Source organism: Trachemys scripta, chromosome 1 (assembly GCF_013100865.1).
Source record: "Trachemys scripta elegans isolate TJP31775 chromosome 1, CAS_Tse_1.0, whole genome shotgun sequence".
Lineage (NCBI taxonomy): Eukaryota > Metazoa > Chordata > Testudines > Emydidae > Trachemys > Trachemys scripta.
This window is the reverse complement of record NC_048298.1, coordinates 101,079,700-101,102,427: the sequence shown is the minus strand read 5'-3', so window position 1 is coordinate 101,102,427 and position 22,728 is coordinate 101,079,700. Positions and strand designations below refer to the sequence as shown.

General features: G+C 46.3%; 1 protein-coding gene across 2 annotated transcripts in view; it reads left to right on the top strand.

Annotated features, from left to right (window-relative positions):
• The first annotated feature begins 2,148 nt into the window (after positions 1-2,148).
• SLC37A3 (solute carrier family 37 member 3) overlaps positions 2,149-22,728 on the top strand; it is a 42,804-nt gene continuing 22,224 nt past the window's right edge. Inside the window, exons 1-5 of one of the 2 annotated variants that reach the window (XM_034779287.1) lie at positions 2,149-2,205; positions 12,899-13,072; positions 14,170-14,284; positions 19,082-19,174; positions 20,525-20,608. In XM_034779287.1, the coding sequence (XP_034635178.1) occupies positions 12,972-13,072; positions 14,170-14,284; positions 19,082-19,174; positions 20,525-20,608 (393 nt within the window). In that variant the 5' untranslated portion in view covers positions 2,149-2,205; positions 12,899-12,971. Of the gene's footprint in view, positions 2,265-12,898; positions 13,073-14,169; positions 14,285-19,081; positions 19,175-20,524; positions 20,609-22,728 lie in introns of both variants that reach the window. The other variant, XM_034779279.1, reaches the window with a different exon arrangement.

The window sequence follows — 22,728 nt, the reverse complement described above, 5'->3', positions numbered from 1 at the left end:
AGTGACGCTCCCGCAACAAAACAAAAAAAGGGCCAGAGTGCTGCCTCAAAGGGCCGGAGTGCCGCCCCTTGAAAAGTGCTGCCCCAAGCACATGCTTGGGACGCTGGTGCCTAGAGCCGGCCCTGACTACGGGAAGAATAATTGGAAATGAGCTCAGTAAATGCTCATAAAACAGCCCCTATTTGCTTCCGTTGGAGATCTCTTATCTCCCTCCAGAATGCATCAGAGTCTTCTTAAATAACCAGGGTGTCTCCACGTGGAGGGGTCAATGAAATCATTAGCTCAGAGGGTCGCCGGGGTGGTGTGTTTATTACAAGAGGGGCCACGGTAAAAGAGGAAAACTCCGGGTGGCATGTAGACCCGGCGGGACGTGCTGAGCAGCAGAAGGGCGCCGGGGGTTGATGGTGCAGAATGGGAACCCGGGCTTCGCCTGTGCCTGGGAACGGGCTCGATGGGGCTGCCAGGGGCGCACGTTGTTACTTGGCTAGCTGTTTCTGCGGTGCCTGGCCCTGAAGTTGTCTCTCACATGATGTCATTATCCTCTGGAAACTGGCTTGGGGCTTCCCCTTTCCCCCCCACAGCTGCCAGCTGGGAAGCTAATGTGCGCAGATCTCCCGTGGCAATAGTTATTGTGTCACATTAACTGGGTTTCCCTTGAACCTGCCCCCGGAAGTTTGTCCAGCTAGCAGCCCTCCCAGTCTACAGTGGTCCTGGGGTTTTATCATCCCTCCCTTACCCTGTGTAAGTACTTTGGGGGACCCCCAAAACCTGCCCCTGCTTTCTAAAAAGCTCCACAGGGGTCCAGTGTTAGGAGAAGGACTAAAAATAACAGTCCCATGGGTGACAGGTTTCAGAGTGGTAGCCGTGTTAGTCTGTATCAGCAAAAAGAACAAGGAGTCCTTGTGGCACCTTAGAGACTAACAAATTTATTTGAGCATAAGTTTTCGTGGGCTAAAACCCACTTCATCTGATGCAAATACAGTAGGAAGATACACAGAGGACATGAAAAAATGGGTGTTGCCATACCAATTATAATGAGAGTGCTCAGTTAAGGTGAGCTATTATCAGCAGGAGAAAAACACCCTTTTGTAGTGATAATCAGGATGGCCCATTTCCAACAGTTGTCAAGAAGGTGTAAGTAACAATAGGGGGAATATTAACATGGGGAAATAGTTTTACTTTGTGTAGGTTTCAGAGTAGCAGCCGTGTTAGTCTGTAGCCGCAAAAAGAACAGGAGTACTTGTGGCACCTTAGAGACTAACAAATTTATTAGAACATAAGCTTTCATGGACTACTTCTTATCAAACTGTCTGTACTGGGCTATCTTGATTATCACTTCAAAAATTTTTTTTCTCTTACTTAATTGGCCTCTCAGAGTTGGTAAGACAATTCCCACCTGTTCATGCTCTCTGTATGTGTGTATATATATCTCCTCAATATTTATTCCACTCTATATGCATCTGAAGAAGTGGGCTGTAGTCCACAAAAGTTTATGCTCTAATAAATTTGTTAGTCTCTAAGGTGCCACAAGTACTCCTGTTCTTTTTACTTTGTGTAATTACCCATCCACTCCCAGTCTTAATTAATGGAGATATCCCATCTCCTAGAACTGGAAGGGACCTTGAAAGGTCATCGAGTCCAGCCCCCTGCCTTCACTAGCAGGACCAAGTACTGATTTTGCCCCCAGATACCCAAGTGGCCCCCTCAAGGATTGAACTCACAACCCTGGGTTTAGCAGGCTAATACTCAAACCACTGAGCTATTCAAGCCTAATTTAATGACGTCCAGTTTGCAAATTAATTCCAATTCAGCAGTTTCTCATTGGAGTCTGTTTTTGAAGTTTTTTTGTTGGAGTGTTGCGACTTTGAGATCTGTAATCGAGTGACATGGGAGCTTGAAGTGTTCTCTGGCTGCTTTTTGAATGTTACAATTCTTGACGTCTGATGGGTGTGCACGGTGCGGGACGTGGGAGTGGCACTGGGAAGAAAATGCAGCAGCCGCCACAGCTCGCGGGCAGCGCGGCAACTCGCTAGCGTGACCGCTACGCTATTGCCCCAGTGCGGGGGGAACTCAGCCGGGCGGAGAGCGATTGAGCTGGACAAGGACTACAATTCCCAGCATGCACTAGCGAGGCGCGGGCGGCCTTCCCTCCCGGAAGAGGCGGGATCACGTGACTTCCTGTAGCTGGCCTGGGGATGCTGGCAGGTGAGCTGCGTTGACGTGGAAGGAGTCGGTGGGAAGCTTCTCAGCCCCTAAAAAGGGAGGTGAGCGCCGGGCTTGGCCTTGTGCCTGGGAAGGGAAGGGGGAGAGGTTCGCCCCTCCCCCGTTTCACTGCACTCAGGGAGTGGGTTGGGGGCGATCTGCCTGCAGCTGCCATGTGGCCCCTCTGCTTCCACCCGGGGCTGAGCCTCACTCGCTCTAGTAATGGACTTCTTTGCCCAGGCTGGGGGTATTGCCAGCTTTTCTCCCAGGTGCCATCTGGGAGCTACTAGCTCTTCTGCTACTCCAGAGACGTGGTCTCCTTTGTCTTCTCTTCAGCCAGAAGATCCTTGCTGTTTTTGTTAATATCAGTTGGGCTCCCCCTTGTTTCCTCGTGTGGGGTTTAGGGTCTGTATGGATCAGGAGTTGTCACTGTTTTCAGGCCTGGAAGAGTGGGTTTGGGGTCCTTGATTGGAAACAAAACTTGCATGTAGTCAGTAGTGTTTGCCATCTGAGAATTTCGAAATGCTTTGCGAACTGTAATGCTTCACGAGACCTCTCTGAGGTGTGGTGTTTTTTTTTTTTTTTTTTTAAAGGGCAATACTCCTGCTCCTAATGCACACGTTCAGAACCTTTGTGTGCAGAAATGCAGGCCCCCCGCTGCAGGTGTGAAACCAGAGGCAATTCAGTATCCTTTGGAATTTAGGCTAATAACCTCAGTGTTCTGCAGCAGACTGCTTTAACAGGAATAGTGCCACTGCTAGATGGTTATAGCTTATTGAAAAAGTTAATGAAATGGCAAGTAATGATGCTATGCAAATACTGGTAATCAAACTCAACAATCACTTTTTACTAAAATTCCTTAGCATTGGCTCTTTCAATTAAGATTTTTTTTCCAGTAAACTCATTTGTTAAAATAGTCAAGAAGAGTGAACACAATCAAAAGAAAGTGTTCAAATTTTTGAGTGAATTCACTGACTCTGTAGCATTTATTCTTCTCTACTTAAGAGTCAGTGTTGATATGTGAAGAAATCTCTCCCTTTGGAATAACAGTTAAAGCAATTAGAAAATTTGGATGTGTTAAAAATTGAAAATAGTCTGGCTTTAGAGCTGACCTGCAAATGGCTTTAGAGAGATCTGCTCTTGTACCCTTTTTTGTTCTTTATAATGTGGAGAGAGAGTCTGAAAAGAGGATTTTTTTTAAGCTTTTCTTCTAGTTTTTCACCTTAAAAATATCAAGAATATTAATTTGGGTCTTCCCTAGCTGGTTTGGAGGATCACTGGCTGGTATGAGGAATGTTTATGAGCTCTTAATACCTTAATTGAAGTGGGGGAGGAGGGTGTTGAGCCTTTAACAAAGGCTTATTCAGAATGTTAATTGGTTGAAGTTAAATAGGTATAAACAAACTGACAAGACAGTTTTAAACAGTCTTAACTAAGACCTTCCCCTCTTAAAGGCTTAACTTTCACTTATTGGGTTCCTGTCACTTCATTTGTTCTCTTGTCGTCACAGTATCTTCTAGCCTAGACAGGGCATTAATTCCTAATGTGTAAAAGTCAGGGGAAAAATTGTTTTAAAAATAAACAAAAAAAAAACAAAAAAAAACTCAGGCTTCTTTTATAAAGCATAAAATATGTTTTCCTTGCCATATCCCTGCAGGTCACCTTCAGGAAATGTAGCTGGGATTGAAAAGCTTCAGAGAAAGGCACCTTAGATACAATAAAGATATGTGCTCTATAAATACTGTAGAGGCCATAGGGTCAAAACTGTGGCTAGATATTGAAAAGGGTGGGGCAACTCTCACAAGTAAGATTTGCATTGGTGTATGCTAAAGCAGTGTCAAGTAACGCTCATGTTTCAGACTGTAAGCTGGAGTAGTCAATAGATGGACTTGGGGCCAAATCTGGTCCGCCAGATGCTTTTGAATGGACCCTGAAATCTTTTTATTTACTTATTGTTATGTTGTTTTTTATTTTCTCTGAAGTCTGGATCTTGATTATACATTGACCAAGAAATTTGGACCTTGACAAAAAAATAGACTATCCCTGTAAGCTGATCACATCCGGAGGGATTTTTTTTCCCCCTCTCGGTACCATTGGCAGATTGCCTTATGGGGTGCTTAGGTTTCCTCTAAAGAACTGGGTATTTTTCATTGCTTGGTGGCTAGGGAGGGGTGGATGGACAAAGATGTCAGGATATCTAATTTGATGCAGCAATCATTTGATTCTGTATAGCAAATCATATGCTCCTATAGTTGTGTTGAGGGAGGCAGCAGGATCCAGTGGATAGGGTGCTGAACGGGGACTCAGAGCCAAGACTAGAAACCAAGTCTCCAGTCACTGAGACCTTGGGCTAGTAGCTTCCTCTGTGCCTCTGTTTCCCCATCTGTAAAATGGGGCCAATGATACGGACTTCCCTTGTAAAGTGCTTTGAGATGTGCTGATAAATGAAATATAAGAACTAGCAACTATATAATTTATTCCCAGTGTACTGGGAAGCAGGAAACCTGTTTTTTTTGCCCATCAGTAAAATGAGGATAATACTGCTTAACTGTCACAGAAATGCTGAGTCTTAAATCATTAATGTTTGAACACTTTTTGAGATCCTTGAGGGAAGGGACTGTAACAGTGTAAATGCTGTTATAACTAAGGCTGGCCAGAAAATAAGACTTGTTTCATGAAACACTTCAAGGTTTCAATATTTGTCTTTGTTACAATATGGAATGAACACCTATTGAATGATTTTGTGAAAAAATGAGAGACCAAGACTCGCCCAATAGTCTGGTTTGAACCAGAGTCTCACATTCTAGGTGAGTGCTCTCACTGTCAGGCTAATGGCTATTCTGAGGTACATGTACACTCTGTATCCTTCCATGTCCCCAACCAGCCCTAGTTATAACCCGTAGCTAGATTTGCAGTCAAAAGATGGTTGTCCCTGTTTATTTCTCTTCTTCTACTATTCCCAGGGTAGGTGCTTTGCCTATTTAAAGAAACGAACCAACCCTGGAACACTTTGCCACTTAACATTCATCAGCAGTTAGTGGTGTGACAGACCCAGACCAGTGGGGTACAGGAGTCTGGTAGAGGGCAAATATACTGGTCACTGGATGAGTAGTTTTCTGTTCCCTGACTGACCAGAGAAGGGGCTGCACTAGAGTGATCAGGAACCTGCTAGAACCAGTTAAGGCAGGTAGGCTAATTAGGACACCTGGAGCCAATTAAGAAGAAGCTGCTAGAATCAATTAAGGCAGGCTAATCAGGGCACCTGGGTTTTAAAAGGAGCTCACTTCAGTTTGTAGTGTGAAAGTGTGAGGAGCTGGGAGCAAGAGGCGCAAGGAGCTGAGAGTGAGAGGGTGTGCTGCTGGAGGACTGAGGAGCACAAGCGTTATCAGACACCAGGAGGAAGGTCCTGTGGTGAGAATAAGGAAGGTATTTGGAGGAAGCCATGGGGAAGTAGCCCAGGGAGTTGTAGCTGTCATGCAGCTGTTACAGGAGGCACTATAGACAGCTGCAGTCCACAGGGCCCTGGGCTGGAACCCGGAGTAGAGGGCGGGCCCGGGTTCCCCCTCAAACCTCCCAATTGACCTGGACTGTGGGTTCTTCCAGAGGGAAAGGTCTCTGGGCTGTTCCCCAACTCACATGGTGAATCTCTGAGGCAAGAAACTCCGCCAATAAGTGCAGGACCCACCAAGATAGAGGAGGAACTTTGTCACACTGGTGTCAGGAGTGGGATCGTGGGGTGCACAGCACGGCAGAAGAAGGAGGGTGATTTAAAAAAAAAAAAAAGGAAGAGGGTTTATTTTGTTTCACCACCATGGATGACATAGTGCGGGCACTGATACAAGCTACGGCGGCCCAGCAGGAGGCTACCCGTGTCCAGGCAGCTGCCCAACAGGAGGCAGTGTGGCTGCAGCAAGAGACTAATCACCTGCTGATGGACTAGGCTGCTCAAGACCGAGCTATGTTGTGGGAACTGGTGAACCAGGTAAAGTCCCTTACAGAGCTGAATCATGGCCATGGTGGGACGCGGCTCATACGGGCCAGCCATTGGCTGCAGAAAATGACATGGGAGGATGATGTAGAGGCATACCTTCTGGCCTTTGAGAGGACAGCCCTATGGGAGGCCTGGCCTTGAGATCAGTGGTCTGGTATCCTTGCCCCATTCCTGTGTGGGGAGGCCCAGAAGGCCTCCCATGATCTGCGTGAAGAGGCTGCGGCAGACTACCCCCAGCTGAAAGCAGAGATCCTGGCCAGATCTGGGGTAACGACAGCAGTGCGGGCCCAGCAGTATCACGGGCCCACCAGGAAGACAAAACCCCACGGTCCCAATTGTATGACCTCATCCATCTCGCACGAAAGTGGTTGCAAACAGAGTTCCGGAGTCCGGAAGAGATACTAGCGGTTCTGGTCATCGACTGATACATGAAGGGACTCCCACCAGACCTTCATGCCTGGGTAAGCCAGAACGAACCCTCCACCTATGATGAGGTTGTCGCCCTGGTAGAGAGGTGAAGGACAGCGAGGGAGCTGACCCGACCAGTTAAGGAAGAAGCACCCCGGGTTAAACTAGCAGCACCAAACCCTAAAGTCCGGGTGGTTGGGCCACCAGGAGGGCCCAGGTGGAAAAAGAGAGAGGCTGAAGGCCCATCAGAGGCCACAAAGAGTCGGAGCACTGAGGGAGAAGAGGATCGTGATGTTAGACTGCCCAAACCAAGATACCGGGGAACGCCTAGGGCTTCATACAGATGTTATGCCTGCGGGGAGTGGGGACACATAGCTGCACAGTGTCCCAATGCTGAGGAGCCTATGCAGTGTAACTTGGGGAGCTGGGCAGATCCATGCTCCCTAATCCACCTTGTGGGGGGTCTCACTAACCCCACATATGTATACCAGACCAGTGAAACTAAATGGGGTAGGGACCACGGCACTGGTTGATTCGGGGAGTGCTATCACGCTTATCTCAGGGAAGCTCCTGAAGCGTAGATAGCTGCTACAGGCTAAACATACAGGGATAACGTGTCCATGTGACAGTTAGCTACTACCCCACCATCCCAGTAAAAATTGAGATCCAAGGGAACACTACTGAGGTAGCAGCAGCTGTAGACCCTAAACTCCGATCCCCGGTGCTCATAGGGAGGGACTTCCCAGGGTTTGGAAACTTACTCCCAGTAGGGGGATTGGAGAAAGATGGGGGCGCAAAAATTGGTGAGGCATCCACAGCAGACTGTCAACCCCCAATCTTCTCTGAAATATCCCCAGATTTGTTCTCCACTCCCAGACAGGGTAGAAAGACAAAAAGGGAAAGAAGGGCAGCTAAGGCCTTGGGAACCCGAATACTGGCCCAAAGCCAGAGGGTCACTCTTGTAGGTAGGCGGATCCGCGCAGCTGAAAAGGAGGCCACACAGGAGGGAGAAGCACCTGAGTCTGACTCCCACCCTAATGCTTCTGAACCAGTAGAGGCAACAGAGACTGGGCCCCTAGATCTTGGGCAGATTAGCCCCGGGAGAGGAAATTTTGGACAGGACCAGGCAGAAGACCCAAGGTATGACAACATTAGGAAGGAGGTGACTGAAATAGATGGGGTCCCCGTGGAAGGAAAAACCCAGGGACGAGGACCCTACTTCATAATGAAGAAGGATCTCTTATACCGGGTTGCACCAGTACAGGGGCAGAAGGTACAGCAGATCCTAGTACCTCAAAAACACCAGAACGCTGTATTAAGTCTTGCTCATAGTCATCTTTTTGGGGGGCATTTGGGGGTAGAGAAGACCCTGGTACGAGTCCTACGATGGTTCTTCTGGCCCGGAGTACATGAAGTGCGGCGGTACTGTGCCTCCACAGAAGAACCTGTGGAGTAACCATGGGATGGGGGTTCCCATAAACATTTTGCTTTTCTGCCTTAGGGTTCAATTGAGAAGCAATGCAGCAGCCAGTAACCCAGAGAAGAGGGAGGGAGAGAACACTCACCACCCAGTCTAAGTGCCCCAAATTGAATTGTGTGGCTGAAAATTTGAGATGTGTCCACTTTATTTTAGTCCTGTCAAACATGCGAAGCATCACAAAGGCATCTGCACATGTGAAGGGAGACAGAGGAATTCTGTTTCTCCTGTCCCGCTAAGCTCTCTTTGGTAAACTGGCTCATGGCCCGAAGGAGGAATGTTTCCATAACTGGAATTCAGAATGTCTGCTGGGTTTCAGGGCTGTTTAGAAAACCATTCAGTAGGAGCAGTGTTACAAATTTGATTTGGCTAGCCAGTGTTGACAGTCACAAGTCTCCCCACCCATGCAGTGTTTTAAATGTTTGTATAGCACAGTGTACTGACACTTTTTTTTTTTACTTGCATAAAATACACTGTGGGAGGGCAAGGGAGTGTTAACTAGCTGGAAATTGGCTGGTAATACCAGTAGCTAGTGATAATATTCCCAGAGCCAACTGTATAGCAGGATCCAGGCTATGCTCTTTAGGGAACAGTTCAGCCCTGGTGGGGCGGAGGGGATGTATTAGAGTAGTAGTTGCCGACTGGTCAATCCCGGAGACTCTCCCAGTTGATCATGATCTCCGGCTGCTAAAAGTAAAAGCCCTGCTGTGCTGCTGCTAAGGCAAGCTCCCTGTCTATCCTGGCCCCACGCCTTTCCTGGAAGCGGCCAGCAGGTCCCCGCGGCCCAGGGGGTAGGGGCAGGGATCTCTGTGTGCTGCTCCTGCCTGCAAGCACCACCCCTGCAGCTTCCATTGGGCGAGAATGGGGAACTGTGGCTAATGGGAGCTGTTGGGGGGGGGGGCCTGCAGAGGGGCAGCGTGCAGAGCCACATGCTCCTCCCCCACGGGATGCAGGGATGCGTTGGCCCCTTCCAGGGGTGGTATGGGGCAGGCAGGGAGCCTGCCTTCAGCCCACTGCGCCGCCGGGAGCTGACTGAGGTATATGCTGCCTGGTGGGAGCCCGCACCCCAGCCCTGAGCCCCCTCCAAGACCCAGCACCCCGTACCCCCTCCTGCAACCCATACCCCCTCCTGCACTCCAATACTCTGCCCTGCACCCAAACTCCCTCCCAGAGCTTGTACCCTCACCTCCTCCTGCACCCCCAACCTCCTGCCCTAGGCTCAGCCTGGAGCCCCCTCCCATACTCAAAATCCTTCGGCCTCAGCCCAGAGCCTGCTCCCGAACCCCAACCCCAGCCTGGTGAAAGTGAGTGAGGGTCAGGGAGAACAAGGGAGGGAGGGAGGGAGGATGGAGTGAGCAGGGCGGGGCTTTGGGGAAGGGGTGGGGTAGATCCTGGGTTGCACTTAAATTCAAAAAGTGATCTTGTGCATAAAAAGGTTGGAGACCACTGTGTTAGAGCTAGTAGATGTTAATTAACAATAACTTCATGGTTGACTTTGCAGCTGGGAGTAAAGGGGGTCTTACACTAGGGAGTCTGTCTCACCCTTCATAGCTTCTAGAGACCAAGCACCAGGGGCTCCTTGCATTCTTCTATTCCCAACCCCCAGCTCCCTGTGCCCCACCTTCCCATCCCCTCTATTTCATGTGCCCCTCGCAACTTCCTCACTGGCAGCAGCTCTGTGTGCGCACCCCTTCCCTCCCTGTGCTAGGTGCTTTGTGTGACCCCCTTGGCCCACACCAAGTTCCCCCATGAAGGAGTTGTATGTCCCATTGTTTTCCCCATTACAGGATTCCCACAGGCTCATCTGTCAGAGGGGATGTCTCCTCTGTAGTGCCTCCTGCTGGCCTAGCAAGGTCCTGCAGACATATTTTCCTTAATTTCCTCCACTGGGGCTTTCAGAAATAACCCATTCGCCTCCAGAAGCTTTCCACAATATACAGTATATCTCTTGGGTTTGGTTTATACAGCTTTCCCCAAAAGCACCCCTTTCGTGTCAGGGGTCTTCCCAGCCTTCCTCCTAGGGACTGGGGTTTTCCATCAGACAGTGCCCTGTGTTTCTTACCTCAGGACAGCTATGACTTTCCAGCGGCTCCTTCAGCTGGTCCCGGTCTCTAAGTAGCCCACCATGGTTCAGCGAGTAGACTGCCTCCTCCTGCTGGTGTCTGAGCTGAGTCAGGATGTATACATACAGCCCTCTTTCCCAGAGCTGGCCCTTGGTTGCTTGGGAGAAAGGGGAGCTGTCTTGCCCCCTTAAAGGAATAACAGTACAGATTTTCCCCAAACACAAACTGTTCCCCCAGGACCACTGCCCCCTTCCCAACACCTGCCTTTGTCATTTTCCTAGACCCTTCTGTTCTAAACCTTAAAGGGACACATTACAGGATGGGTGGGATGACCCTTAGGCTCTACTGTCCTTAAGGGTTCAGATCCCACATCACACAGGTCCAGGGCAGGGGCTCTGTGTGTGCCCTGCGTCCCTTTCTTTTCTCCCATTCCAAGGTCACCTAATCTCTCTACTTGCCAAGGGTGCCCTGTGCCCCATTCCCCCTCCATTCCCACTTTCTTCCCCATGCCAGGGCCTCTGTGTAGCCCCTATTCTAGAGTCCCCCATTCTTCCCATGGCATGTGTTCTGTGTCCCCCATTCCTCCTCTCTGCATAATAGGGTCCCTTATTCTCCCCCAAGGTAAGGGCTCTATGTGAACCATCTTTTCCCTCCCCCCATTTGCCCTGCCTCCGTACCAGGTCCCCCAGTCTCTCCCTTGACAGCTCTGGCTGCCCCATTCACATCTTCACCCCCATAACAGGGGCTGTGTACATGCTCCCCCTCCTTATTCTTCTCGGTGAGATAAATCAGGGTATCAGCATGTTAAAACTCTTTTGGGAGAATGGGGGGGTGTTATGCAAGAAGCCGTTGGAGGGTGCCATTAAGCAGTTTTTTGATCTAAAGATAATGGCAGAGGTGCTTGAAGCTGTGGCTGTGCTAATCAAATGGCAGGGGCTCCAAGCTTGGCCAGTGACAAGGTTGGAAGGAACCTCTTGAGTCTAGCCCAGTGGTTTTCAAACTTTTTTTCTGGGAACCCAGTTGAAGAAAATTGTTGATGCCCATGACCCAATAGAGCTGGGGATGAGGGGTTTGGGGCGTCGAGGGGCTCAGGGCTGGGGCAGAAGGTTGGGGTGAGGGCTGCACAGTGGGTCCAGGAATGAGGGGTTCAGGGTGTAGGAGGGGGCTCTGGGCTGGTGCACGGGGTTGGGATATGGGAGGAGGTCAGTGCTCTGGGCTGGGGGTGCAGGCTCTGGGGTGGGGCCAGGGATGAGGGGTTTGGGGTGCAGGAAGCGGTTCCAGGTTTCGGGGGGTTCAGGGCTGCGGCAGGGGATTGGGGCGCGGACTTACCTCTGGCGGTTCCCAGTCAGCAGCGCAGCCGGGGTGCAGAGGCAGGCTTCCTGCCTGTCCTGGCATCACAGACTGCGCTGCACCCCGGAAGCGGCCAGCAGCTGGTCCGGTTCCTAGGCAGAGGCATGCAAGTGGCTTTGCGCGACTATCTCCCACAGGCACCGCCACCCCAGTTCCCATTGGCCGGTTCCCAGCCAATGGGAGTGTATAGCCAGTGCTCGGGGCGGGGGCAGCGCGCGGAGCCCTGTGGCTCCCCTGCCTAGAGGGCAGCGCAGTGTTGGAAAAGGGGCGCAGCGCAGTGTTGGAAAAGGTAGGCACTAGCCTGCCTTAGCTGGGTAGCACTGCTGACGGGACTTTTAACAGCCCGGTCAGCGGTGCTGACTAGAGCAAGGCGACCCAGTACTGGGTCACGACCCACAGTTTGAAAAACATTGGTCTAGTCCATTCCCCTGGTTTTTAGCAAGCACTGCATACTCCTTTCTTGCTGTGGTTTTGCTGATCTAGCTGTAAGTCTCTAAATAAAATGTTACACTTTTTGACTTGACCTTAGTGTCAGAACCCTTTCACTAACAATACCTTACATTGATAGAAGGTTGGGCAGGTCTGAACATCCGTCTACAGATGGGGATGGTGAGGTGCAGAGAAGTTAAGTGGCTTGCTCCATGTCATACATCATGATAGGGGCCAAGATGGGACTAGAATATAGGGCACAGGACTAGTAGGCAGGAGGCCCATCTACTGGATCTCATCACCCCATAATTTCTAAGCTAAGGTTCCCCTTTTCCAGCTGTTTCCCCCCCTTTTCCAACTACGTCCACTCTCTTTTGTATATGATCTCTTGTTAACATCTTATTGGCAAAGGAAGAGACATTTAAATTAAAAATCTCACACTTGACTCCAGCAGATGCTGGCAAGAGACAGATACGTGAATGTGAACTATTGCTTTAAGATCACCGTGTGTGTCAGCCATATAACAGTAGCAAGTAAGACTCTTATGATCAGTCTGTATGGTGCAAAGAGTGTTCATTCACTGAGCATTTTGCAAGCTAAGTTGGACAAATATGAATAGGGGATGGATGACAATTCAGGGAGTGGGGAGAGACCCCCTGGGGAGTTTGTCCGCTGATGGGCCCCCTTTAAGAACCTAGACAGACAGACGACATAGGAAGGGCATGTGAAAGAAGTGGGACTATGAAGGTGCTTGGTGCATGAGAGAGACTATTCCAGGCATTACTGGTGCCAGGAAAGGAGAAGCTGATGAGATGGGCACAGAGATGTGCAGAACGTTGAAGGTGAGGTTAGAGACTTGAACTTCACTGGGAACAAGTGGAATAGCATTGTACCCCTTGCTGTGTTCCAGCTACTTGCTGAACATTGTTTTATAAATGAGCTTTTCTTCAAAATTTCCCCCCCTTTTTTCCTTTTAAGTGAGAAGAAATATGACCTAAACTAACTTCCAGCCTTTGAGGCCAAGGGCCGGAAGGAGGGCGAGGCCAGAAGTATGGCTGTGCCTAGGAATTTGCGAAGGCAGCCTGCGGATGGGTCCCTTGTGTCCCATTGCACTCATCACCACATTGCTGTGTTCCTGCTTACCTTCTTCAGGTAGGTTGGCCGCTCCTGGATCTGCGTGACATTCATCCAGTTGAATTTGGGGGGTGGAGGGAAAGGAAGGGAGGATAATGAGAAGATCTGACCATTGGTTTTATAAAAGGCCAAGTAGTAATAGTGATGTGTGGAGGGAGGGAGGCACAGTATCAGTAATGTTGTGCCGGGGTTTCCTGTGCATTCAAATAACAAAATGCATATTCCCTGTGTGAATACTGACATAAATCAGTGGTTTTCAGCCTATGGTCCATGGACCCTGGAAGGACTGCAGGCTATATCTAAGGGATCCACAGAAGGTTGTTTTTACCATAGAGTAGTGGTCTTCAGGCCCAGCTAAGACCCTATTTTTTGGTGGAAGTTGAAATACCTTAATGTGCAGTTAGATACTCTGGTTGTTAGTGTGGAGAGGAATGCGGCTGTGATCTGTGGACCCTGGAGGTCTGCAGACTTATGTCTAGGATTTTCAAAGGGGACTGCAGCTCCATTCAATTTATTAGGGTTCCGCAAATGGAAAAAAAGTTGAAAACCACTGACATAAATAGTACTCGTGATGAAGGACTTCATCGACCTGTCCATCTGCCTGCATGCAGAGTTATACTACGGAAGAGTGGAAGCAAGTGGAGCCTTCCAAAACCAGAGGAAAATAAAAAATCCCAACAATGAGCACACCGTGCTGTTGGTAGCTTCTTTCGCTTCTCTGCATTCTACACACAGTGATTCATGCAGAGTTCTGGAGGAGAGAGGATATCTGATGTGTCTTTAGATGAGAACCTATGGTGGTGATTAGCTGGGCAAGTGTTTTCGTGTGTGTGTGTGTGTGTGTGTGTGTGTTAAGTGTATAACCATTGGTGGACATTTCATCTCCCTCCAAATTGAGATGTCGATCACACTCCTAGGCCTGGCATTCCTCCCCACACTAACAACAATCAGAGTATGTAACTGCAAATTAGGGTGCTTCCACTCCCACCAAAAAATAAAGAATAGGTTCTTGGCTTGGCCCTGAGGCAAACTGTGTATGGAATTTTGGGTCCCTTTCGCTTTCTACTCCAGTGAAGATCTGTCAAACCTATGTGTGTTCACTCTCTGTCTTGCAGTTACTCCCTGCTCCATGCTTCCAGAAAGACATTCAGCAATGTCAAGGTCAGCATTTCCAGCCAATGGACTCCTTCCGACATAAATACCACGGCCCTGGAGCTCCAGCCGTATGAGGTGAGAACAGTCAGGACTATCAACCTAGCTGGCAAGTTTTAATACAGACACACGAATGCTAGTTCATGAATGGCCCAACTCAGACACTGGTGCGAGAGAGATTATTTTTTGCCAGAGATACCGCTTGCTACTTGAGTACTTGGATAGGTGGGAGTCTCAGGTGACTTAAAACAGTAGATCCCACACTATAGTCTCTGGACCACCAGTGGTCAGCAGAGCCTTTCGTAGTCAGCCACAGAGTGAAACTTTCTGAGAAGCTGGGGAGTCATGGTGTTGGGATGGAACTGGGTCCACAGAAACATCTGTGTATGGTAATCAGCAGAATGCAAAAGATGGAAAAACCACTGACTGTAGCTTCAGGTGCCTGTGTGTGAAATGAGTAATGAGCAATGGAGGGAATTGCATCTCAGAAGCAGAGGTGTTAGTAACATCATGGATATGGTTTTGTCAATGGTAGTGCTTTTATCTTCTTCTGGAAAGGACGGCTGACGTGGGAGGGAAGAAAACTGCTACAATCCAAGCTCATTATGTGTAGCGGCCAAGATATTCCTAACAGGATGCCTAAAACTAGGCTGATATGTCCACATTTAAACACTTGAGTAAGTGACTGGATTTTCAGAAATGCAGACCTGTCAACAGCTCCCACTGCCTTTAAAATCCCAGTTCCTTTGTCGTGAATGAGAGTGTAGTCTTGTGGTCAGTAGGACCAGGATTTGACCTTATGGAAGTCAATGTATTGTACTTGCTTACATACAGTTGTACTGGATTTCCACGAGGGGTAAATGAGCACAGAACATGGCCTATTCTACAAGGCCTACCTGAGTGTGAGGAGGTAGCCCTGAGCCAGCTAAATATTTACTATGATAGGTGTGGGGTTTTTAGAGCAGCTGGCTGGTTAGGCCAGCAGAGAGAGGAATTTCAACTCTCTTCTTCCTCAGATTGCACATTTCCTAGGCTCCTATTTTGAGAATCCCGCATTGGAAAAAAAATACTTGTTTTCCCTTCCTTACTAACAAGTAATTCCCATTAAAGCGCAACACAAGTGGGATAGATCTACTTGTATTGGGAATGCAAGAACTGCCCTATTGGATTGGACCCGTGGTCCATCTGGTCCAGTATCCTGTCTCCAACAGTGGCCAGCACCAGATACTTTAGAGGAAGGTGCAAGAAGCCTTGTATATAACCTGCACAAAAGGAAAACTTCTTCTTAGCCCCATGAGTTAGAGTTTGGATATTACCCTTCCAAACCTCTTGGGTGGTGTTGTTTCTTTAAATCCTTGCTACTGTAACTCTGAATGTTCTTGTTATCCATAGGAATGTCTGTTCCTTTGTTGAATTCTTGGCTAACGGATAAATCATAAAAATCATAGAAATATAGGACTGGAAGGGACGTCAATAGGTATCTAGTCCAGTCCGCTGCACTGAGGCTGGACTAAGTATTATCTAGACCTGTGGTTTTCAACCTTATTTCATTTGCGGACTCTTAAAAAATTTCAAATGGAGGTGCAGCCCCTTTGGAAATCTTAGATATAATTTGCAGACCCTCGGGGCTCTGCGGACCATAGGTTGAAAACCACTGATTTAGACCATCCCTGACAGATGATTGTCTAACGTGTACTTAACCTCCAATGATGGAGATTACACAACCATCTTAGGTACTTTGTTCCAGTGATTAACTACCCTGACAAGAAGTTTTTCCCAATGTCTAACCTAAATCTGCCTTGCTGCAATTTAATTTCATTACTACTTGTCCTTTCCTCAGAAATTAAGGAAAACAATGTATCACCCTCCTCTTTATAACAACCTTTTATATACTTAAATATGTATATATATTATGTCCCCCCCCCCCCCCTCAGTCTTCTCTTCTCCAGACTTAACAAACCCAGTTTTTTCAATCTTTCCTAGTAGATCATGTTTTCTAGACCTTTAATGATTTTTGTTGCTCTCCTCTATACTTTTTCCAATTTGTCTACATCTTTCCCAAAGTGTGGTGTTCAGAACTGGACACAGTATTCCAGCTGAGGCCTTATCAGTGCTGAGTTGAGTGGAAGAATTCCTTCTCGTGTCTTGCTTACAACAATTCCAGGTGCAATCCAGACCCCTGAGGGGTTGTCACCTCCTGCCGTGCAACCTTGGGTGCCTCACAATGCTTTGCTGTTGTGGCTTCCAACCGGGACCACTCTCAAACAACTAAACAGCATTCAGGTCACACCCTAAGTGTGTGTATAGCTACAGCCCTGGTCCAGCAACTCTGACCCCAGTAGCCTGTCAGCAACACACCAGCCACACTCAGGCTTCTACGAGCCTTGGTTTATATGTGCAGGGTGACCTCAACACCCTCCCAGTCCTGAATTTTCCCAAAAACTTGTGTTCTGCACTGTCCAGCCCTCTCCTGGGCAGTTCAGAAATTAGAGGTTTGTTGCACCTGTAAGGGGTCATTATACAACAGTTTGCTACTTTAACTGGAGTTCCTGAAACAGTTCAGTTTACACACAGCACTGGATTAGTTTTGATTTAAAAAAATAAAACACGTTTGTTTAACTACAAAGAGAGAGATTTTAAGTGAGTACAGATATAGGGTATTAAAGTCAGAAATGGTTACAAAAAAAATAAAGATAAAATGCTTCCTAGTAGCTAAGACTTAACAAACTAGACTTGGCTCCAGGTAAAATCTTTACCACGTGTTCCAAGCAACATAACTGACCAAATTCTCAAGGCAGGGTTTGCTCCCACACTCCAAAGGGGTGGCTCCTTTGTCATCTTAGGTGAAAGAGTGCAAGAGAGAAAGAAAGATAGAATCCCTGGGGTGTTTTTGTCCCTCACTTTTGTAGCCCAGTCACCCTTTGAAATGTATTTTCATGAGAGTTACCCTAGATAAAGTTCCTTCCCCCTTTGAAGACCGAGACATGGAATCTTGTGGTGAAAAAGGTTCCATGTTGTTTGTTAAAATGCAGATCAATCTTTTCCTGCCCCCCTTCGTTGCCAAAGAATGGCCACTTGACCAGTGATTGCCAATCAGCTTTGATGACACCCGGCTAGAGCTGTCAGCTTGTCCTTTGTCATTGAGAAACAGGATTTTCCCAGACTTGTCTGGTAAATGGATTTCAGTCATAATTTCAGTTTATGTCCATAACTCTTAATATACACATTTTATAGATATACATTTCAACATGATACTATTGACCCATGAGTTACTACTTTTCAAATATCATCTCATGAGGAATATTGTATACAAAGATTATTACAGTGGTGTGAATATAGGGGTTCATTCAGTCACATCATCTCAGACTGATGTTCCAGTGTTTTTGCAACAGTATTATAATTTTGACTCATATTTAGTTTGTGATCTCCTATAACCCTTAGATCCTTTTCTGCAATACTCCTTCCTAGGCAATCATTTCCCATTTTGTATTTATGCGATTGATTGTTCCTTCCTAAGTGTAGTATTTTGCATTTGTCCTTATTGAATTTCATCCTGTTTATTTCAGACCATTTCTCCAGTTTAAGATCATTTTGAATTCTAATCTTGTCCTCCAAAGCACTTGCAACCCCTCCAGCTTGGATACCTTTGTGTAATAAGTGTAAAATGTAAAGCATAAAATTTTGGAGTGTAATCTGTCTGGATCGGGACCTTAGGTTTTTATTATGTTATAGTAAAGGGTCTAGCACACCTGTGGGTGATGTAAAATGAAGTATTGTGGATGTATATTCTACCTATAAATTGGTATTTATTTAACCACTTATTCCCAATATGCTCAGCATTCTGAGCTAGCAATATAGTTTATTAATAGACTGACAGATGGATACTACTGACCTCTAGTGGCAGCAATAATTTTCTTCAGTGGCTTTACCTTTATTATTGCATCTCTTTTTTACACACTGCATTTTTTGGAAAACATAACTAAATAGAAGCCACATCTGTCAGCTGCTGCCTGGTCAGCTGAATAAGGCTAGCTGTGACGAGTACTTGGGTAGAAGGCACTCCAAATACAGCCAGGCCTGTCCTGACTGTAGGCAGTGAGATGTGTGGAAGCACAGCTATCATTTACTATTACAATAGTGCTTAAGGGCCCCAATCATAAATCAGAGCACCATTTTGCAAATGCATAATTTAAAGGTGGTCCCTACCTTGAAGAACTTGATCTATGGCAAAAACTAAAATGGAGTTGATGAAAGTTGAGCATAGGAAATGTCACCTTTAAGGTTGATTTCTCCCCCACCCCCCCCCTTTATTAATTCCTTCTACTCTTCCTTCAAATCCATCCTCAAAGCTTGCTACTTTCAGCTCGTGTTCTGTCACTAATCTCATCTCTGGGACTACTGATTCTCTCCCTGTGTCAGATGACTGAAAATAAAATTGAACTCCAGTTTAAACATAAAATTGGAACAAAATAAGTGATCTGAATTCTCTGTAAATATCACTCCCAAGAACAGTGTATCTTTTCCCCCTGATTCCTCTGTTCTCCTGGTCATTTCCTGTTATGTTATCCATTTTATGTAGATGGCAAGATCCTGAGAGCACAGGCATTATATATAAAGCAGCATGTAGATCAGCAACATTGTTACCATAAATATTAATTGCAGTGTTTCTCACTCCTGGTGTGCTAGAAGTTAGTTGAGGTCTCTAGCAGGAAAAAAGTGCTTTTCATAGAATTTGAAGTCAAAGTTGATCCTGACTCAATCAATTAGCTAAAGCATGTCAGGGATGGGATGTTACTAGAGCCAGGTATTTCTTGAGTATTGTAGATGAGATCTGTCTCTTTGGAAGACTCATGATGCAATTGCTTCTCTTTGTAGCTCTGGAACAGTAGCCATTTATTTCCCAATGCAGAAGAAGCCACTCTTTTCCTGGGGATGTTGGACACTATCTTTCTCTTTTCCTATGCCGTGGTGAGTAAAACTTAATCACAGCTGCCAAAGTTTGGGTGGGAAGGATGGTGAGGATAACCCATCATGTTTGAGGGTGGAGGGACGGGATCTGCTCTCTGCTCCTGGCTAACACTAAGGGTTTGGGAAGTGAACAGATTCCCTTTGGCTACATTATTTTTGCCCTCACACCATACTGGATATGTTACATCTTTTAAGGGGTCTGCAAATAGGTTTAAGAGAGATCCATCTACTTCAGAATTACATGCTGAATGCTCCAAATAGCAATGGTGAAAGGCTGTCAGCATATAATCTGCTTTTAATTTACCCTCTCTGTCCTCACAACCTCTTTCAGGTCTCCTAGAATCCATTACAGTCTCCAACACCATACATTAGCGGCATGTCACATCCACCACAAAGTCTGACATAACAAGGAGCCAGACAATAGAGGAATTTGTGGAGGAGGGCTGTAGGATCAAATAAATGCCTTTTGTACTGGTATGTTGCACAGATTTAGGGAGGCTTTTTCAAGTGGTTTTGTATCATGCAGGGTAACAAACACTCTGCAAAAGACACTTATTGGGCACTTCCCCTAATACTCTGGCTCCTTACTGAAGTCTGCTGTAGTAATGATATGACATCATCTGCATGTGGGTACATCATAGAATATCAGGGTTGGAAGGGACCTCAGAGAGGTCATCTAGTCCAACCCCCTGCTCAAATTCCCCTGCTGGAATGTCTCACAGGTGCATGGCAATTTGCACTTCAGGAGGCTTGAAAGGACTGTGGAAGATAGGGAGCCTATATTTAAAGTAGAATATTTGCTGGTACATTTACCCTTGCTGTTTGGGACACTTATTAGATCACTCTAAAGTGGATGGCACTTTCTTAACCTTTTAAGTCATATTTCTAAAATTAGGCAAATTTCTTTGCCTGTGTTATTAGTAACACCTTAGATTATTAAAGCTGAATTTTTAGAAATCTAAGCTTTCACTATTCTGTTTGCTTTGTGTTTATCTACAGTTGAACACCAAAAACAGACTTGTAATTTTTGCTTCTGTTCATAGTCCAATCAGTGTCACTTTCTGGATCTAGTACACTAGCACAATGTTGCCATGTTTGCATTGCAAATGTAGCAGGAGAGCCTCTGTCGAAACAAAGTCATTGTGATTGAAATTTCAGGAGCATAAGTTAATGGAAACACTTCTGTTTGTATTAGATCTTGTAAAAACAAACACCGCCACCAGACTTCTACACACCTGCACTTGGGGTCAGATTTGAGCTCCCAGCATTCCTTCAACTCTTCTTACAGATCATGTTGAAAACAAATGTAAACTATGTGGCTTTGCTTAACATACTCATCTGTGTTCTTAGGGTCTCTTTGTCAGTGGCATAGTTGGGGATCGCCTGAATTTACGATGGGTCTTGTCTTTCGGCATGTGCTCCTCTGCTTTAGTGGTAAGTTGAAAAATGTCTGTTTTGGTGAAGCGTGATTACTGTGATTTAGAAACTCTCCTTCCCTCTAAAACACTTGGTTCTTGTTTTTGTTTAGAGTAGAATGGCAGAATTTATCTGACCCTAGCCTGTGGGTGCAGGGGTTGGCATAATAATAATACTTGCTCTACACCCCAGTGCTTCCTAAGTAGTGTTATTAGGGGAGTGCCATGCTAAGCTGTTCAGAATGCCTCATTTTTATTTTATTTTTTGAACTTTGTGGCAAAAATAGTTTGTTTATGGAGTTTGGCATTGGGCCAGACTTACTGTTTTGTATCATGACTAGAGTCTGAGGCCTACAGAAGAGCACTTCCAACCCCCCTAAAGCCTCTGTGGCAGTATTCATTTGTATAAGGCTAGTGGAGACGTTTCTTCAAACATAGATGTTGTGATCTACTAAGATATGAACAAGATTTGCTTGATTTGGAGGAGCCCAAATCTGGGCCTACACATTCTCTTCTTCAGTCTGTTTTCTGTGTGTATCAGGACTGTTTTTTAAAAATGGCTTTCCTTCCAAATCCTTCCTTTCATTTCTCTTACAAGAAAACACTAACATTAATAAACTAGTATTAACTTACATGATTTTGCAGCTGGTGGTGGGCGAAATAAATCAGAAGGGAATATCTGTAAGGAAAGATTTCTTCAGTTTCAAGCTTCCATGGATAAACACTGAATGTATTTTATCTTATTGGGTTTTTAATCATTAACATTACATGGCTATGCCCATACCTTAATTCATCACAATGACTGGGAGACCTATTGGTGGATTATTACATTTCGCGAATATGGATAAAAACACCTGCATAAATCAAGTATATTGCATCACAAAGCATGCTTTGTTTATCCTGGATAGTGTAGGTTAGGGCTAAAGTTTTTGTCAGTCCCACATGATATTCTTATAAGCAAACTAGGGAAATACGGTTTTGATTAAATTATTGTAAGATGGGTGCACAACTGGTTGAAAAATCATATTCAGAGAATAGTTATCAGTGGTTCACTGTCAAACTGGTTCCCTGTCCAGAGGGAGCAACAAAAGTGGTGTAGAAAACATGGCCTATGAGGAAAGGTTGAAAGAACTTGGCATGTTTAGGGCATGTCTACACTACAAGTGCTACAGCAGCAGCTACGCTGTTGTGGTATAGATTCTTGCTACAGCGATGGAAGGGGTTTTTCCATTGCTGCAGTTAATCCACTCCCTCAAGAGGTCAACAGAAGAATTCTTCCATTGACCCAGTGATACCAGTACTGGGGCTAGGGTCATCTTAACTGTGTGTCTCAGGGGTCTGAATTTTTCACATCCATGAGCCGCGTAGCTAAATCGACCTAAGATTTAGGTACAGACCAGACCTTAATCTAGAGAAGACTGGGGGTCTGAGAGGGACTGTTAGGCCTAGTCCACACTAACCCCCCCCACTTCGAACTAAGATACGCAACTTCAGCTATGTGAATAACGTAGCTGAAGTCGAAGTACCTTAGTTCGAACTTACCGTGGGTCCAGATGCAGCAGGCAGGCTCCCCCGTTGATGCCGCATACTCCTGTCGCTGAGCAGGAGTACCGGCGTCGACGGCGAGCACTTCCGGGATCGATTTATCGCGTCTAGACAAGACGCGATAAATCGATCCCAGAAGATCGATTGCTTACCGCTGGACCCAGAGGTAAGTATAGACCTACCCTAAATCTTCAAATATGTAAAAGTAGTTATAAAGAGGACAGCGATCAATTTTTGTTCTTCATGTTCATTGAGGGCAGGACAAGAAGTAATCCGTTTACTTTACAGCAAGGGGGATTTAGGGTAGATATTAGGAAAAACTTTCTAACTAAAAGGATAGTTAAGATCTGGAATAGATTACCTGGGGAGGCTTTTGAGAACAGGTGAACCAAGCACCTTAATCCTGCCGCAGTGTGGGAGGATAGAGGTTCCTTTCAGCTGTACACTGCTGAGATTCTATGCTTATGCTCCCTAGTGTTCTAGTAAAAGTACAGTCATCATCTGTTATATTGGTGACAATTTTGTAATTCGAGACCTGACTATAGCATTCTTTGCTATTAAGTGTTTGCTGATAAAGACCGTGAAACCACTGTA